Source organism: Rhinolophus sinicus, chromosome 17 (assembly GCF_057876585.1).
Source record: "Rhinolophus sinicus isolate RSI-liver-muscle chromosome 17, RSI-T2T, whole genome shotgun sequence".
Lineage (NCBI taxonomy): Eukaryota > Metazoa > Chordata > Mammalia > Chiroptera > Rhinolophidae > Rhinolophus > Rhinolophus sinicus.
The window spans coordinates 73,093,971-73,113,618 of record NC_142517.1 but is presented as its reverse complement, the minus strand read 5'-3'; the positions used below and the strand labels follow the sequence as shown (position 1 = coordinate 73,113,618).

Here is a 19,648-nt window from a genome sequence, read left to right as displayed (position 1 = left end):
AGATTCATAGCTTTCTTAAACTCTGGGGAATTTTCAAATATAGTTTCTTTTATTATATCCTCCATTCCATCATTTTAATACAATCTCTAGATAAATTTTATCCTTAGTTTTGTTTTATTATGAAAGAGCCAACTTGATATTATTTAGGATATTTCATGTACTATTTTAGGGTCAAGAAAATTGCCCTGATGAATCTAGTTAAAAATCTCAAAGCTAATTGCTCTTATTTACTCTTCTATACTCTGGAGAATAAGTATACTTAAAAAATTATGAAGTCCATGTCTGGCTGGACAGACAGTACCTTTCAAAATTAAGTTCATTCTCAGCACCCCTTACTCACATATTTATCACTCCAGATCCAGTCTGTTCTTCACCCCTCTTTGATCCATGTGAGGCTGGACTGCAGCATGAGAGTTGCCTTTCTTTCTGACTTCAGTGAGTTTGACCATTGAGGAAAATGGGTGGGAGAATTGTAAGGCAGAGAAAACTGGGATGTTTTCCCCACAACTCTCTCCTTGCCTGGTCATAACTGGCTGAGAGGTTTTTGTTTTTTGTTTCTTTTTTTTTTCTGTTTTTTGTTTCTTAAACTGAAGTCCATAGTTCCTGTCAGACAGCCCTTTTTTATAGCTATTTATCTCACTGGGTTCCAGTAACTGATGCTCCTCTGCTACTTTCAAGCCTAGGAGTTGTCATGGGCTTTCTCTGCTCTTAACCTGAAAGTGCATCATTATCCCTGTTCTTCCCGTTAGTTCTGCCTGAACCTCTGTAAATAGTCCCTCATTAAACTCACTCAACTACCCCTGTTGAATGTTGCATCTGATTCTAGCCAGGACCCTAATGGTTGCCTCACTTCTTGGTGTTCTTGTTCCCACTCTATGTTCCTAGAGTTCTTCAATTAGAGTTTCCTTCTTCTAGAAATGTCTTGGCCCCAAATCTCTTAATCTACTGTATGTCTTATTTGATGGACAATTCGCTAGAATTAGTATCACTGTGTAAGCTATTCTGAGGATGCTGACTGTGGTACCTGTCCTGGGACATTATAATCTCAAGCAACACATCTCTAAAGAAGATGGAAATTCATACATAAGTGGTAAAGTTAATATTATCTGTGGTGTCCCTCAAGTAAGTCAGGCCCTGAATGTGGTAGGAGAAAAGAGCCAGTTCAACAGGAAGAAAAATTGGTTTGATTCAGTGGTTCCTAAACAGAAGTCCTGCAAAATGCTTTTTTAAAAATGAAGCTATGTTTCTCTTATACAAGAATTTTTGGAAATACTGTATAACACATCCTTCTCTTGAGAAAAGAAATTGCATATCAGTTCACTAAAGTTATGAATAGTCCTAAAGTAAATATATTGGTTTTACTTTGTTTACGCCAGTTGTGTTTCAAATAACACAATTTCTCAGAATTCTTTGACTTTGCTAATAATAACACTCCCTCTAGGACATCACACAGAAATCTGTGTAATGGGCCAATTCTCTTCTAGGAAATTTGGATGCTTAAGTCTTTCATGCGTAGGGAAATAGACTGTACCTGCTATGAGCCATTTCTCTCTCGTGTTTTTGAATTTTTATGATCTACTCTATTATTTTAGTGTTGATTTTTTAGGAATTCTGATTCTGTAAGGCTATACGTGTAATAAAAAGATCTCTAAATCTTATACCAAATCCATGCATTGTTCTACTGGTTTTAACTTTTCCATCTGAATAATTATGTTTTCTGTGGGGTCTTATACTGTAAACACAACGAAAATATGAATCATCAAAATAGTCTAACCAGATGCAATTGTAATACCATAATTAATTTTGAATAATTTTACCTTTTAACAGTATAATTGGAAGCACAGGGGCCCTCCTTCTGTCTTTTATAAAGTTGTTTGTTTTGTACTAGCTTCAGGCTTACTAAAGAATGATTCAACAGAAGAAAGAAAAGTCACTCAGATAGACCCTGTTTCTGTAAAACAAAAGTATTCTAAAGAGCCTTTAAAATAAAGAAAGATCTTTTGTTCCATCTATAAAAGTCATGCATGTTATTGTAAATAATTTAAACAATAGATAAGTATATAAAATGTAAAGTCAAAGTCCCAGGTAATCACTTGCTAATAACTACTCTTTACAGTTTGGAGCCCCTTGGATTTAAAAAAAACAGAAAATATGTATGTGTGTGTGTGTGTTGTGTGTGTGTGTGTTGTGTGTGTGTGTGTGTGTGTAATATATACGTTTGAGTGTGTGTACATCTATATATCTATATACATAGATATAGATATACACAGAGATATAAATAAGTTCACTATAGTGATATAGATTAATTATAAAAATAATAGATGACCATAATATAGGGGATTTGAAAACTGGACCTCTTTTTATACTCTATGACCCATTTTTCTGCATGTGAAGCTGTGAATGGCAGCTGTCATTCTGATATATTTTTCATTTTCTTCTGGCAACAAAACCTCAATTTTGTTGGCCTTAAAATTCCCATTTCTTGACAGGTGCCCATTAAAACGACATAACTTCTCCCAAAATATCCTACAGCATTTTTAACCGCTTCCAGTTTGTCAGTACAGTTCTGCTTCGTCTAGCCATCTTCCAAACTTCATTTTGATAACCCATATCATTAAAACGTACCACAGAAGCCTCATGTTTATTTATCATTTGAACACGGTTCATGGAGCCATTATTCAAATCTCTGAATGCACTCGCTAATGTATTTCATCACAAACATATATTCATAGACTTTTTTGTATTCTGATAACGTCTCCATGTGCTCAGCCATCTATATTTAATGAAAAGTTATCATTTTTTTTCCTGGAAAATTTCAAACATCTGTGAAACTATCTAATGCACAAAAATATTATAATAATTGGAAATTGTGAAGTAGTTTGGATTTATCAGCCTAAGTTTTACTGCTTTGGAGATACCAATCATGTACCGTGTTCATTAATTCTTTTAAGCCATTAGATAATCACTCAATGTGGACCACAGGCTGCCTTATTGACCTGCAGAGGGAAGATATATCCTTTCTTGGTCTCTGCCTGTCTCCTTTGCTCTTGCCTTCCCCAAGTCTCTGCAGATTTGTATGTACAAGATCGCAGACTTTATAAGGGAAGTAAAAGGGAAGCACTTAGGCAGCTTCGGGCACTATCGCAACTGATGGGTTTAGTTTGAGTCTCTGTCCCTGTTGGGCTGTCCTGAGAGGTATACCTACCTCCTGGGCTAACCACAGAATTCCTGCATTTTTACCTGCATCCTTCTTAGCAAGTCTGACCTTCCCTACATCCAAAGCCAGCTACTTAATACCCTTATTGTTTCTGGATTTGTGCTTTATGGAACAGCTAGGGTGGGGGTATCCTCATTCCTTCTTTTTTCCATCCTATGCGCTGTTATTGTTCTAACAAGGGGGTGCTTGCCCCTAAATTTCCAATTCCGATACCCCTTTTCTCTCCCATGTCCTCTGTATGTCTCAGTTAATATAAATGGCCATCTGCTGTGCCTATGTTCCAAGCTCCCACTTTGGTAATCAATGCATTCCCTTTTGAGCCTGGGACTCCCATCCTCCTTGCCAGTTAGCCTATTTCAGGACCAAAGCTCAACTCTTCCAGGCTGCCCCACAGCTGGGCCCTCTCTTCTTGAACTGATGATGTCTCAGGTGTTCAAAACTACCTGAAGTCTGGGATTCAGTGTTTCAGCAATCCCCATTCCTGTGTTATACTTAATTCTTGGATGGATCCTACTGATTCTTTGTTGTGCTTTGCTCCCTACAGGTCCCTGAGACTTCTGTTCCCGTGAGCTCTTAGTCTGTGGGCATCTAGGTCTGCTTCACACAACCTGCTACCCTGCTAATGGCTGGCAGCTGAACAAAAAGTTCTCTGGCCAAACAGCTTTAGAAAAATCTCCATTAAAATGGTTATTCTGGGTTTTCTTTTGTAAGACTTACCTAAGCCTTTAATATATTTATGTCCACAAAAGTCAAAATAATCGTTTTCCCAATTATATTTGTTGAAGGAAATTTGTTTTCAGAGAGTTTCTTAAAGACCTGGCGTTCTATAGAACATATTTTGAAGATGCTTTTTTAGAAGATTAGACTAGGAAATCTCCATGGTCTCTTTTCAGTTTTACAGATCCTGATTCAATGACTCACAAGAAATATTTTTTGGGGAAAGTGATTGAAGTAGAAAAATCTGTTAGTGTTTAGTTAACTCTGTCTGAAGAGTAAAGAAGCCCTGCATTTTGGTTACTGGGAGTTGTTTTCTGTAATGAAGCAAGGATAAAGCAGAAGATAAACATTCTATTATTTATTCAATCATTGTGAGACTGCTTATTGAGACTTATAGTGTGCCAGGCATTATTCCAGAAGCTGGAATTTTAATGATGGATAAGATGAAAACTCTCCCTGCCCTCAAGAATTTTAGAGAAATTAGCTAGAGTAAACTATCCTGTAAGCCATCTAATATCTTTGCTCTGCGTCTGTGCATCAAAAGTCTCATTTTAAAATTTCCCTTAAATTTTAATTACGTTTCCTTTTGTAATAATCTGGATTCAGTTTTGTCATTCTTCTATAATTAAAAAAAGTTGGTGGGCTACAAAAGCAAATATGCACAGGCACACAATATGTAACAGATATACATACACAGAAACACATGCAAACCATATATGTAGATACTACAGAGACAATCTTTATCTGGCTAATGTTAAAAATAAAACACTACAATTGATATATATATACATATATATGTATATATATGTATATATATACATATATATATACATATACATATATATATATATATATATATATATATATATATATATATATATGTACTCACAGAATTGTATTAAAATAACCAGGACGGTGCTTGTGAAAATGCAGATTCCTGGGCTCTACTTCAAATACTGCGGTTCCCAAAGGCTTGGGAATATGCCTGGTAAATTAGTGCTGCATAACATACTTTTGCACACTAACATTTAAAAACTCCTGATTATTGAGATTCTGGGATGGGGATTGAGAGCCTGAGCTTACTTGCCAAGTGGGCCTAGATTGACCAGAGGGGCTCACATTGGCTGGAGTGAGTATGGTGGGAAAGAAAGCAGGCACCCAATCTCCACTGGGATAATGTAGAGAAGGTACTTGATATATAGTAGCATTCAAGAGTGTTAATTCCCTTTCTTCTGTCACACCTCAAAGAAAACACAACCAACAGTTGAGCACAACTCAGGGCTTCTCACTGTTTCCTCCTGTTTAACATATTTTGCTCTATTTCCGTATGAACTCACTTGTGAGGAGATGCCTGGATTTTCTCTAGAAAGACTGGAGAAACTGTTTAATTCATACCTTGATTTCATTATTTATTTTTACATTAGATTCAGGTATTGATAAAAATTCAAATAGCAGAGTACGGAAGATCGTGGGATTTTTTTCTTCTCACGTTTACACAAAAATGTAAGAGCCTACTGGTTTCAGATCAAAACTTTCGAAGCCTCCATCACCACATTTCCTGTTTGCAACTGAACAAAGTACACACAAAGGATTTTAAGAAACAGAAGAGAGAGAAAAAAAACGAGGTACTGATAAAGACAAGTTTACTTTCACACTGCTTCTAATATAACAGAGCAACATTACATAGAAACGAAAGTTTGTAGGAACATTTTTAATCCACGCATTTGCCTTATGGCTACGTAAGGATTTCTCTGAGAAAAGAAGTATGTCAGGTAAGTGGCATTTTAAATTCTTTTTTTCCATTCCTATGGCTAAAATTTCACGTAATAATTTCCAATTCTCCAACAAAGACACTTAAGATTTAGAAAGAAAATTAATTTACACATTATTTTTTAAAGTGAGGTAAACTTTAGTATAATTAAAACATTTTGAACTATTAATGAGTATAAATTATTATTTTCTGTTAAAAAATTGGGAAGTGTTTTATAATATAAACCTAGTTGTAACTGTTCAGTAAGTGTTTTTTAATAATGATGCCATTTTAAGTATTTGTTACATTTAAATAAATTTTCATTGACCACACATATTCCGCTTCAGTTTAGTTTAATTTAAAAGCAGGTTAGGAGTAACCACATTGTAATTCTTTAAAGTTTAGGAACTATGTTATCTTCCCAGGAATCAATCTGATTGTCAACATTCAGAGAGATGACAATTTTGCAAAAGCCAGTGAAAATACCATCACTTATGGAATGGATTTTGAGGGTTGAAGCTATGTCTGTTCCATGTTGATAGTTCATTCTTCTTTTATTCTACGTATTTTTTTTATTTCTTTAATAAACATCTTTTTGTGGTAAGAGAAAACATGCATATTTATTAAAGGTGAAAACTGTGAAATATAAATGAAAAGAAACAAATTACACAACATATTACATTGTATTTTCTTTCAACTTTTATTTCCATACATTTTACATGGTTTGTTTTTCATAACTGAAATAATAATGTACATAAAATCACAATCCAGTGCTCGCTTCGGCAGCACATATACTAAAATCATAATCCAGCTTTTTCACAAACATTATAACATAACCATTTCCCTTTTTATAATAACTTCTGCCTAATTATTGTAAATGAATGCACAAAATGACATCTATTGGGTTAATTATAATTTACTTAGTTACTTGTTTATTGCTGAACATTTATGTTGTATCAGGTTTTTTTTATATTTTAAATGACAGAAAGATGAACATCTCTATAGCTTTTTCTATAAAAGAGTTATTTTCTTTAAAAAGATTTCTAGAATGGGAATTACTGAATAAGAAGTTATGAACATTTTAAGTCTCATTATTACCAAATTGTTTTTCCAAGAGTGATGCCAATTTACTCTCATCATAAACAGTGTTTCTCCTTAACAGGCTGGTCTCATTTTTTAAAAATCTCTACTAATAAAAAGCACACATGTTAACCCATTGTTTAATGTGGATTACTTTGACTATAATGAGGTTGAACATTTTCGCATTGATTTTTAAACTGTTTATAATTCTATCATTTTGAATTGTCTGATCATATCTTGCTTACTTATTGTGCTTATAGTACGTACTTTTAATATAAATTTGTATGAACCATTTATAGTGTAAAGATGTATATTATAATTTCTGTGAATTTGCTTCCCACTATTTGTTAGCTGGATTATAAAATCAATTGATTGTATTCATCACACAGGGAGCATAAGGTGACATATTGTTTTCATACCTCTATCTTTTCCAGGGTTTATAGATTAGCAAAGAACAAAAACAATTGTTCCAGTTTTGCTAGTGTTCTTCAAGAAAGGGACATAGTGATACTATAGATAATTACCATGAGCTGATGGCAGTGGGGAACTCAGGAAGGCTGAAGGCAGTGAACATGACATTCAACTATTACCAGGATTAGTTAATTCTAATTTTATAAGGGATACGGTAAAATTTCCTCCATAGCATTTTGTAGTTTAGATTTTCCCTCCAGGTATAATACAGGAGCTCTTCCATTGTCAATTAAGACTTTCTACAATTCCACAAAAGACATAAAAATGTAAAGTATTTGCCGTGAAAGCCTCGTAGATTTTAAAAGAAACAATATCAACAAAAACAAAAAAACTTAATGTGAAATAAGAAGACAGATGATAGTATATTTTACATTTAGATAAGTGAAGTACAAAAGAAAATGTGTGAACACAACAAAAAAGTGAAATTATTGCTAGTTACTTAAAGCAGCGTATGAAAAGAAAAACCCAAACCTTCCCTTTTCGCCTACCTGTATGCCTTGTAGTCACTACATCAATAAATGTGCTGGTATCATAATTTGTACTATGTTTCTGTCTTCCCATAAAATCAATATTAGCTGAGTCAGGTGGTGAAAGTAGCTCCTTTGGGCTACCATTAATTTAGTTTAAACAATAATTCACAATATAGTTACATTGCTATTTTTCTAAAAAAGAATTTTCATTGTCTTTACTCAGTTTTCTCTTCCCTTGAGCCTCAGTCACATTTTTGAGAACAATGAAATCCTTTCTTTTAGAAACTAGGTAGGTAGGACTAATTTATGAATTATATTTTAAACTCAGATAATCTTTATGCTAATGATAGGCCAGAGATGATGTTTCATCATTTAATTTAGATAATGTTTGACAGTGATTTTAAGGAACGTCAATCCAGGAAAGATTTTCACTTAAAGGTCATAGCTGGGAAATAATGTCCACAAATTTCTAGTTAATAATAAATGTCATTGGTCACTTTTCTAGGCATTTTTTATTTCATTTCATTTTCTCAGCTTTCCTGCATTTAAAAGAGAGAAAAAATTAACAGACCTTCTTAAGCCATTAGAAAAGCATAGTAATTAAAGTATTTTGTTGGATGAAAGTTTCTACATTCCCCTGTCATGTTCAGGTTTTACCAAGATGCTTCTCCAATAAGATACAGATGAAGTAGCTAAATAAGATGAAGAGAGATTCATCTACACAGGAATTTTGGTATTACTTCAAGCCCAATAGGATTTCTGAAGTTTACCAATCCCAATTAAAGATAAATTATAAAAGTGACATGGAGGAATCGTAACATACTGTCTTAAAAATCTATCCTCCACCTCATTCCGATATGTATGCTTTCCTCAATTAAATTTAGTAAAAATTTTTAGTAAAAAAATTGGTTAAGAGCAATCATGATGTGCTAGAAATGGGGAACCTTGATGTCACACAGATGGGCATCTGAACTTTAGTTTTACAAGTGGCTTAGGGAGTGATGTTCAGTGATTTGCAGAAAGTTACACAATTAATGAGTGATATACTTATTCCCCTTCTCCACACAGTTTGAGATAGATATTCCAATGCTGTTGTCCCTCTTCCCGTCACAGCCTCTCCCTGACATACACCATCCACTTCTCAAATAACCCTGTTTATTACAGACACTCATTTAAGGTTGACAGATTTCAAATTTTGCATTAAAAACAATTACCTTATCTGTTAGAAAGCCTGGGGCTGGGTTTGAGAATCCTTTCCAGCCTGCCTGTCTATGACTGTAATGCCTCCTAGTGATGGGGTAATGAGGATGGCTAGTGGGGGGCGGGGATGGCTGTGTGGATAGTGACAAAGTGCCACATTCAAAGAGTCAAGAATGTGCCTAGTTCGGTACTAGGCGTCACCACAGTAAGAAAAACTCACAAGTTGAATCCATAGGGATTCTTACAGCAAAATGTTTTCTTTGAACTTTCTGGGGTGCTTAAAATAAATATACACATTTGTGGAATGCAAAGAAGAAACATTCACTGCTCTGATAGAGTTTACAAGCCAAGGAAGAGACACCATCAAGCGAAGCCATATACTTTACACTATAAACTCATATACTTGTCTCAATTACAGACTCCCTAAAGGAGAAACAATTAAGGTATTGTATTTATTGCTTTTCTATTGTTAAATGTTTAAGAAAAGGTTTCTGTAAGAATCCAACCCTCCAGAAGAAAGACATTACATTTGCTTAGCTGAGTTTCCTTCCAGAGCACATGTAATTCTGAATTTTAAATACAGTGCCTGTCAAGTACTGTTGGCTTTAAGGGAGTCAGAGGTCTTATAATTAAAGCTACTACTATTAGCCCCTGGTGGTTGAAAGCTAGATAGAAATTTAAACCATGGTTTTCCTAGCTGTCAATGCCTCTCTAATAACTTCTTGAGGACTTTGGCTTTTTTAACAGTGTAAATAGCTAAATTCAAATTGTCTGGGAGTTCTTTTAAAATTGATAAAAGCTATGCAAATGAAAGTAACTATAATTAATGAATAATACTACCAAAGATTGCATTTGTTGGGCAACAATTTATTTATTTATTTATTTATTTATTTATTTATTTATTTATTTATTTTTTAATTAGTTTCAGGTGCACAAGACAAAGCAAAACTTAGACGTTTATCATTTATATCCCTCACACTGTGTGAACCCCCCTCCCCCCCATCCACTATCCCTCTGTACGTTCCCAAAACCTCTCACCTTCCCCTTATCCCCACCCCCCCCACCCCTCTAGCAACCCTCTGTTTTTCCTCCATGTTTCCAAAACTGTTTCTGATTAGTTCATTCACTTATTCTTTTCTTTAGATTCCGCATATAAGTGAGATCATATGGTATTTGTCTTTCTCTTTCTGACTTATTTCACTTAACATAATGTTCTCTAGGTCCATCCATGTTTGGGCAACAATTTTTGAGTACTTTGTGCATTCAATATTATAAGAGGTACAGTCTTTACTGAATAGATATCCACATGGATCTGGAGATATTCATTTTGCATATGGAAAATAACTGGATAAGGGAGATATGAAGTGCATAGCGTGTGTGTGTGTGTGTGTGTGTGTGTGTGAGAGAGAGAGAGAGAGAGAGAGAGAGAGAGAGAGAGAGAACATTTATACAGATCTGCCATTCAAGTTCAAAATCTTCACTATTTAGCTATTCAATATGTTCTCTTCTTGTCTGTTGTGTTTGGTTTTTCAAAATGGAGGCATTTATTGTTGGCAAAGTTATGAATGATATCAGAAACATCATGAAATACAAGGCTTCTAAATGAAAATATTCCTATGTAAAACTCAGATCACATTAGAAAAGGAAAAAGTCTTAGAAAACGAAAGCGTTAGATATGAATATAGATAAGCTCCTAACATCAGAGGAAAACTAGAGACCAGGCTAACCCAACTTCACACATTAGAATTTAGCCTGTGTTTTAAAAGACTTCCAATTGGTTACATAAAACCAATTTACTCTTATAGTAAATGACAAAACTCAGCCCTAGAGAGATATACAGTGTGGTCCAAGTTCTTGCCTTAGCATACATAGCTGACATAGTTCATGAAAAGTATAGGTCTTTCCTTAAAGCTTTTATATAAAATGAAGGCCTGTGATATAGATTTAGCTGTTTCTTTGTAGCTGAGAGAATAATTATCTTCTTGTAGCAATTAATGGACTAATACAACTTGTTTAGTGCTTCCTTTAATTAAAAAAGATGATAGGGAAACTTCTAACTAAAATATAATTTGGGTACAAACGATAGGGTAATTTACAGCTAAAAATCAGTGCATTTAAAAAAAAATAGGATTAGGGCTTTCTGCTTACTGCCTTGTAGTACCTCGGTTTTCAAACATCTCTGTTGACGAACATTTTGGTTTATGATCGCCGTAAACCCAGAAGCAAATGCTTTGGTTTTCGAACACGCCTCGGACATCGAACATGTCACGCGGCTTCCACTGAGAGCAAGATCCTGAGGCCTAGTTGTTGGCTGTTTTCTAATGTTTCAGAACTCGAACAGTCTTCCGGAATGGATTACATTAGAAAACCAAGGTACCACTGTATGCTTTTTTTATACTGTGCTATATTTTATTTACCCAAACCACAACTATTTATTGAGTATATATTAAATACTAGATGCTGTGAGAAATGGAAAGAAATAAAAAACACTAAGTAGGAAGAAGTATGGTTTTATAAGTCCTCTCAAATATGATAAATTTTAAAGACTTCTTATTATTTTCTGTGTATTTATTTAATCTCTTACTCTTTCATCAGAAAGACAGGTATTCGAAATACACAGAACAGTATAAATGATAACCAAATAAATCAAGACAAAGGGAAAATAAGGACCAAAGGATACAATTAGTTCACAAAAATGAATATCATATAATCCTACAGATTTAAGGTAGATTGTGTTTCAAATGATACACAAATACAGACAGATAACCAATGACAATATTTACATGGACTATAAGAGTAAAAATGTGTCAGTTCTTGAGGAGATCCCTAGCTTTTTATACCTGAGACATCAAATGATGTATTAAGCAATATCTTTTAATTCATAGCATCCCTATAATCAATGAAATCAATGGAAAGTTTCATCCAATTGGTTTTTTTTCTTAAAATGGGATCTATTTTGGCTTAATAGCAAAAGTAGAAAATGGAAGAGAACAAAAAGAGCAACAGAGAATTTCAACTTTTATTTTCTGACTGCCACTTGAAGTTCAATTATCTGTTGCCATTTTAGGGCAGGTGATCAGCTGAGATGGAAGCAAGTTTGATATTCTCTTAAGAAATCTTGGGAACATAACTAGGACATGTCCCAGTATAGAAAGTCATTGAAGCCCATTTTTATCTCCATTCAAAGGTAGAGCCAGGAAAAACTTATAGATAGGGTCAAAATTTCCTTTCAAAATCAGTTTTTCATTGTGTTATCATGTGTATGAGTGAATGATCAAGGTCCCAAGGCATATGTCATAGAAATTTGATGCAATAATTCTAGACTGGACTATTCCTAAAACAAGGCTACAAGTCACCCAATTTAACCAAAGGTAAACTATTAATATATCCACTAAATGTTTAATTTTAAGCAATGCAACATTATAGTCATAATGGTCAACATTATAGTAATAAATTAGCTGTGAAATGTGTTCTTAGATAAGTTATACTATACTATACTATACTATACTATACTATACTATACTATACTATACTATACTATACTATGGTATATAATTGCTAGGCTGAAATAAATGGACCTCTGCCAAAAACAATAGTTTTAATTTTAAGTAACTCCCCTTCAATTATTCTTTCTTTAATAATAATTAGACAGAACAACTATTTCACAAGGCTACTCTTTGATGAAGGTAGAACCGTGATACCAGCATATAGAAAAACATCCATTTTTTTGTTCTCATAGTTCGAGGATGTGTATTTATAAGTAAAGATAAGCACAGTAGGTCTTTAAAGTAAAAGTTAAAGAAGAGAATGAAAGCACATCCCATTTTATGCTTCTGAAAATTATTATGTGGTCTGTGAGGAGACTGTTGCTACCCCCGCTGACTCACGTTATTAACACCTCAATTTTTTACAAGCATATGTTTCCTAGGGTTGTGGTTGGGCTCATACAGCTCACCTCAACTAGTGGTATTTCCTAAATTCCATTCCCAGAGCTTTCACTGACACTAATTAAACTACCCCAAGACTGATTTTTAAATAAGAAAACAAAGTTTTCATTTATAGTCGTGACCATCCCCAGTAAATCTAATCATATACTAGCTGTTAGCACCAACTTTCTTATATAAAGTCTCCTGGGAAACAAACTAATTCTCCACATGTTTTTTGGTAAATATAGATTCAGGACAAAGAGAATTAGGATGTTGTTAAAGAGTACTTTCACCAAAACGACAGTGGCCTAATGAGTTACTCTTCTTGCACAGGATCTATTTCCCAGCTACTGGAAGGTAGGTCTTTTCTCAATAGTACTAGAGACAAATGTAATAGACACTTCAATGAGTCTCTCCTGGGTTGCAGATGTTTGGAGACATCATACTTGATCAGAATTTTTCTATTATAGGCCCTGGTCATTACATTCCCTTTCTTCACTCCTCTTTTCATTTATTTAGCTAGTTGACAAATGTTTAGTGAGCACCTACTGTGTGCTGAATAGGTTGCAGAAATAATAGTGGAAGTCTTACTACTAGTAAAATAAGAAGAAGAAGAAGAAGAAGAAGAAGAAGAAGAAGAAGAAGAAGAAGAAGAAGAAGAAAAAGAAGAAGGAGAAACATTATCTACAAATCTCATTATATGTCTTAATTCATTTAATCCCCATATGAGGCATGAAGATGAAGATAAATATGACATTCTTTCTGTCCTTTGGAAAGTTGACAGTCTACTGAGGAGAGATACACATAGATGAGTATGTCAATATTTGTTGAAATGTAGAGGGAAATATCAGAGGTCATTTGATGGGAGGACAGGAAGCATTGAGTTAATGTTTCAAATAAAAGGTAATCTTGAAGGATGAGTAGGAGTTCATCAGATGGGTCAGGAGAAAGTTATTTCAGGCAAAGGGGCAAATATGCAGAGGCATGAAGACATGAAATGGTAAGTATAATATCCACTGAAAATTACAAGTACTTCAGAATGATTGGAGCATGGTGTGTTGTTGGGTGGGTATAGCAGATAAGTCCTAAAAGAGGCAGAAACCCTAAAATAACATTTTGTGAACATAGTTCTGGTAAGGAAAGAAAAGTGTGATGCCCTCTATATTTAGGTGAGAGATAGGAGCAGGTACCTTCTCCTGAAGGCCCTATGTTACAGGCTCTAGAAAGAAGACAAACTTTCTCCAGAAGTCACAGAGGAGGGGAGTATATGGGGACAGTATGTGGAAGGATAGTAGCTAGATTATGAGTGGTAGTTGATGTAGTGTGGATTAACCAAAACGGCCATAAATACAATGTAAGGGCCAATTAAACCAATAGGAAAGAGGCCATACTGACCTGAGAAGGCTCTGCTTAGTACTGTGTTTTAAAACCTTGGGCATCAAGATATCCAAATCTTTTAAAATATGTATATCCTTTGCTACAGCAATTCATCTTTAAGAGTATTTATCTTAAAAAAAATGTTAAGGTGTGTATATAGTTTTAGCTAAAGGTATTCATCACAACATTGTTTATATAACTAAAAATTAGAGCAACTTAAATGCCTTATAATAAAGGATTGTTTTAACAAATTATGGGAAACATGCACAATGGAATATAGGGCAGCTAACAGAAATGGAAGCATATTTTATTTGTTGAAAAAGAAACACACCATGAAGTTATTGGGGGGAAAGTAGATAACAACATAGTCACTATAATTGATTCCTATGTCTCCATTTGTAACAATTTCTACACAGAGAATAATAAATTTGGAAGTATATTAACTAAGGTGTTCACCGTGATTATCTCTTGATAATAAGATTGTGGCTGATTTTTATGTTTTTGTTTTTGCTTATCTGAGTTTACTAATTGTTTTTTAACATTGAACATGGATGACGTGTATAATAAGTTGGGCTTCTTTGTAACAATTAAAGTTCATTTATTTAAATGTCACCAAATACAGTGACTGTAGAGGGTGAATGATTAGAATGATTAGAATGATTTGGCTGATTGAATAAACCTGGAATGATTGTTGTGATATACCCCAATAGAAAATATAGTATATGCCCTCAAATTGCTTTAAAAGGTGGAAGAACTAGAACTGTAAGTGACATACACAAGAAGGAGAAAAGTCTTTAGTAATAGAAACCGTTAATTTAATAACATAAATAAATTAATATTTCTGTAAAATTTGCTGTGTTGTGACAACAAAGGGAGTAACTGAGGCCCATCTAGCAAGTGAGATAGCTTGCTGGGCCCATTTTCCACAATTTTAGTTAAATAACCTACCTGAAAAGGATTACTATTAACGGTGGTTGGGGATCAATCTCTCTCTGAAAGTTTGCCTTAAAAATTTCCTTGACACAGCAATTCTATTCCCAGGAACCTCTTCTACAAATAACCTACATATGCACAAAATATCTGTCCAATGGAGTTTCTTGCATTTTGTTTGTAAGAGAAAAACATTTTTAAAAATTAGAATGTCCATCTCAGAGAAATGAGTAGATGAATTATATTACAGAAAATACTATGGAATTCTATGCAGCCACTAAAATTAACATACTAAATGGTATATCCCCCCCAACACAGTGGTTTTTAAAATGGTGAATTAGTATAATATAAGTGTCCCATTTATGTTTTAATGGAGAAACTTACATGTTATTTTATATTTTATTATTGCTGGAATTTTTAAAATTTATACTCAGCAGGTAATTGTGGTTTTTAAAGTAAATAATTAAGCATAAATATCAAATAAATAAATCTAGGAATATGTAGTATCATACAATACCTAGGATTATTAGTATACTTCAAATAGTTAATAAATATTATGTTGTGGAATTCTCATAAATAATTATGGGATTATGTTCATAATGAATAAATTAGCCCCCTCCAAACCTTAGTGTTTTTAACCTAATTAATTGGTAGAGCTATTGCCGAAAATAAAATACTGTTCAAGTCTTCTCTTATACTTTAAGAAACACAAAAATTTATTTAAAGAAAAGAAAACCAATAAAGTTTAGTAATAAAAAAGAAAAAAATGAAAGAAAAGAAAACCACACATTTTCCTACCATTATCAATGAACTTTTCCTATTTATTAATTTATTCTTGAAAAGTTTTTATAAGTCATGTACTATATGTCTGGCAATCCAGAATGGAAGACAGAAATTGTCCTATTCTCCGAGGAGCTTATGGTATCTTGAATATCTAAATAACATGGTACAAAAATTGAAAGAGGAGATAGAACACATTAGTAAACATTTGCTGGTGTTATAAGAGCCACAGACTAGTTCTAACAAAAGCAATGTATATATGAATAAGTGATATGCAAATTATATGCATATATATGTACACTGTATCATAAATACATATGTGTACATTTTATGTATTTAATTATCTATATGCCTAACTATGCTCATTTAAAATTAAACAATGCCAAAGAAGCGGAGTACAGCATTAGGAATAGAGACAGTGGAAATGGAATGACCGTGTGCGATGTTAAAGGGCTAGTGGATGGGGGGCGGGGGTTTGTCACTGTGTGAGGGATATAAATGATAAATGTCTAACTATTACATTGTTTTGTGCACCTGAAACTAATTTTTAAAAAGTTAATAAATAAATAAATATATAAATACATAAAATAAAAATAAATAAATAAAATTAAACTGTGCCAATAAATAAATCAAACCAACTCAAAAAACACAGGACCGTTGAAGGCAGTTGGACAATGTCAACAAGTATTCAAAGGAAATAATTAGCAACTCAAATGTAAAAATTGAAATACTGAAAATAAATAAAATAGAGCAAAGAACATTTGGGTTTAAGTATTCTTTATTGGATGATTTAAAGACAGATTAGGGAAGCAAAACTACTTGCCCTCCTTTTAAGGTTTGCCTATTCTGTTTGTGTTTTGTGTTTAACCTGAGGTATTTGGATTTCTTTGAAAGGGCCTAAAATGATCTTTGATTCTGAGCAGTCACACAGAAAGAATTGGGACAGTGAAGGAACACGATCTCTGTTGCAGCTATTTACACATTGCGCTTCTTGCATTTCTAATTATGTTTTCACACATCCATGTCCCCAACTAAACAGAGAATTCCTTGAGGGCAAAAATTCTGTTTTCTTTATCTTTGATTCCTTATATAGGGCATAGCTCCTGGCACAGAAGAGATGTCTAGTTGATACTGGTTGGATATATGAATATACAGTATTATAGAATCATAAGTTACTTTTCTGGGGTCAGCATTCACATGGGTATGTGACTACTAAGATAATTAGCCTAATTATATACATGTATGTACATATAATATATAATATGTATATTATATATAATAAATAGGCTAATTAGGTTAATATATAATGTATACATATATTCATATATTATATAAATAACAAACACTTTTGTGTAAAATAAATTATATAATTTATTTTGAATATATATAAAAGCAAGCTAATTATTGTAGTAGTCTCTCAATATGAAGATTGCCATAAAAGTTACGAGCAACTCATAGGCAATAATATCCCATAGAACCCTCTTTATGGCTCAGGAATGAAAAAAGAGGCCTTTACACAGAAGAAAAAAGCATAATTAACTCTCCACTATCCATTCATGGAGCTCAAATAGTATGTGATAAGCTCCTTATGGCCAGTTTAACAAAACTGGGGTACTATAATTCCAGAATTATTGTTTTATCCCAACACAGTATTCTATACAACTGGGATTAATAGAAGGTAGTAAGTGGTTTTCTGTAAATAATGAGAGCAAGTATGATTATAGTCTGAGGATTAAAGAAAAGCATAGCAAAGTCTGACTCTGGGTAATTTGGATATTCTTGATTTTGAGTTGGAGTTTGTATAATCAGTCACCAGTTGTCAAATTTTAGTAGCTAAACTAAAAATGTCTCCCATGTCATTAACACTGAAAATGTGGGAAAATGCTTCCTTTTGCTCATGCTGAATGCAGGGACTTCACCAATATCCATTTTGAAATCTGTATGAAGCCTTTGGGTTTCAATGTTAATTAATGTCTTGGCAGAGGATGTGTCATTCATTGTGAATAAATACAATGGTTTAAATTGTGGGAATACTCAGTTTAAAACAAATAGGTAAGCAACTATTATATTAAGGGTATGTTTGCTTTTGTTTGCAGGAAACCCTGACTGTGATTTTTATGTCTGGGCAATTCTAGTCTTCCTGGTTTTAGCTCTGGTTATATCGCTGATCTTCAATGTTTCCCACTATGTGGAAAAAAAGCGACAAGGTAAGACATTTTGTGAAATAGTCATATGGCACCTGCTTTAATGGAAACTGATCACTGGAAATCCTACAGAAGAAGACAACTTTATAACATGGTACCCAACAGGATATTTTTTCTGTAGAAAATCTATTTGATACATTTTTTTTTTTTCATTTTGAGGGTTCTCTTAATTTAAGAATGCAATTGTATGAGAAATGTAAACAGATTCCCAATGTTAGCTTCATCTCTTCCTTAGGGTATAGAATAGAAAGGGATTATTCTGGTAAATGTATGTTTCCTCCTCCAATTGAACAACCTACGAAATTAGTCTATTCTGGAGCAGCCATAATTGTTCTCTGTGATTCATGATGAGAAAATTGAAAACCAGCCTTCAAGTTTCCGCTGAAACCTACTCAAACTTCTCAGCTTCAATCAGGGCCTCTAAAGTTCAGTTGTCAGGATAGGGATCAGAAGGGAACTGGAAAAGCAATAGACTGAACCATGAGCTTGTTTTCATACACTCCCAGGGTCTACAAGGGCAGATCAAAGGGACCTATCACTGTTAACTTTTTCTTCAACAAGCTGGGCAGCAGTTTTAACCGTATGAATTTCACACTTACATGCATGATGTGTAATGCCCAGCAACTGGCACAATCTTTACACAATGTAGTCATTCAATACATGTATTGTAAATACATGGATGGATGGATGGATGGATGGATGGATGAATGGATGGATGGATGGATGGATGGAAAAATAAAAGTTCAATTATTTTGGGGAGGAGGCCTTAATATTCTAGAACGACCAAACTGTTGGAGGCAGGACATTTAAGTGGTAATCAAAGAACAGAAAATAAAAAATAAGCTCATTTTCTTTTAACAGATGAAAATAAATAAAATGAAGTTAGCAAAACTAAGTTAGACACATGTGACCAAGAAAAATTGCAGGAAGCCAATTTAGAACAATGGTCAGATTCTGGGGAAAGTCCTTGATTTTCTTTAGGAGTGTCTTCTTAAAAGTTGATAACGCTAATATAAAATATGAAGAAGTCATTATTGTCATGCGGGTTTGAAAAAAATGAGAAGCACTAGAAAATGAAATGGCAGAGCTGAGGTCACACATCTATTTAATAGCAAAATCAAGGCTAAGTGTTCAGTTTTTCTAATCTGCTGTCCAAAACAATTTTTACCAGCACGTGCTGCTTTTGCATTGTTGACCAAATGTCCTCAGCCAGAATCCCAACACTCTTTTAGGATCTCTATTATATAATGTCTATGCCTTAAATGAAATTCCAGGCAAGCAACGTTTTTTTCTTTAGCAATTATTTCAGTAATTACTTTCAAATCAAATATTTTTCAAATAAAGTTTATGTCAGATGTACGAATGACCTATCATGAGACATCTTCTAAAAAAGTTTCCTTCTTTGACCAAAAAAAAAACTAAGCTAAGACCAGCACTTTTCTTTATATAATAGATTAAAATGCACACATTTTAATTTTTTATTAAAATATTTTATGAATGCAGATAATATTTTCACCTGAAATTTA

The 19,648-nt window shown here is 33.6% G+C and overlaps 1 protein-coding gene across 1 annotated transcript in view; it reads left to right on the top strand.

Moving 5' to 3' along the window:
* Positions 1-5,452: 5,452 nt before the first annotated feature.
* The window catches only part of TRAT1 (T cell receptor associated transmembrane adaptor 1), a 37,857-nt gene continuing 23,661 nt past the window's right edge, over positions 5,453-19,648 (top strand). The window contains exons 1-2 of the mRNA XM_019742919.3: positions 5,453-5,706; positions 18,015-18,125. Coding sequence (XP_019598478.1) covers positions 5,700-5,706; positions 18,015-18,125 — 118 coding nt within the window. The 5' untranslated portion in view covers positions 5,453-5,699. The remainder of the gene's footprint in view (positions 5,707-18,014; positions 18,126-19,648) is intronic.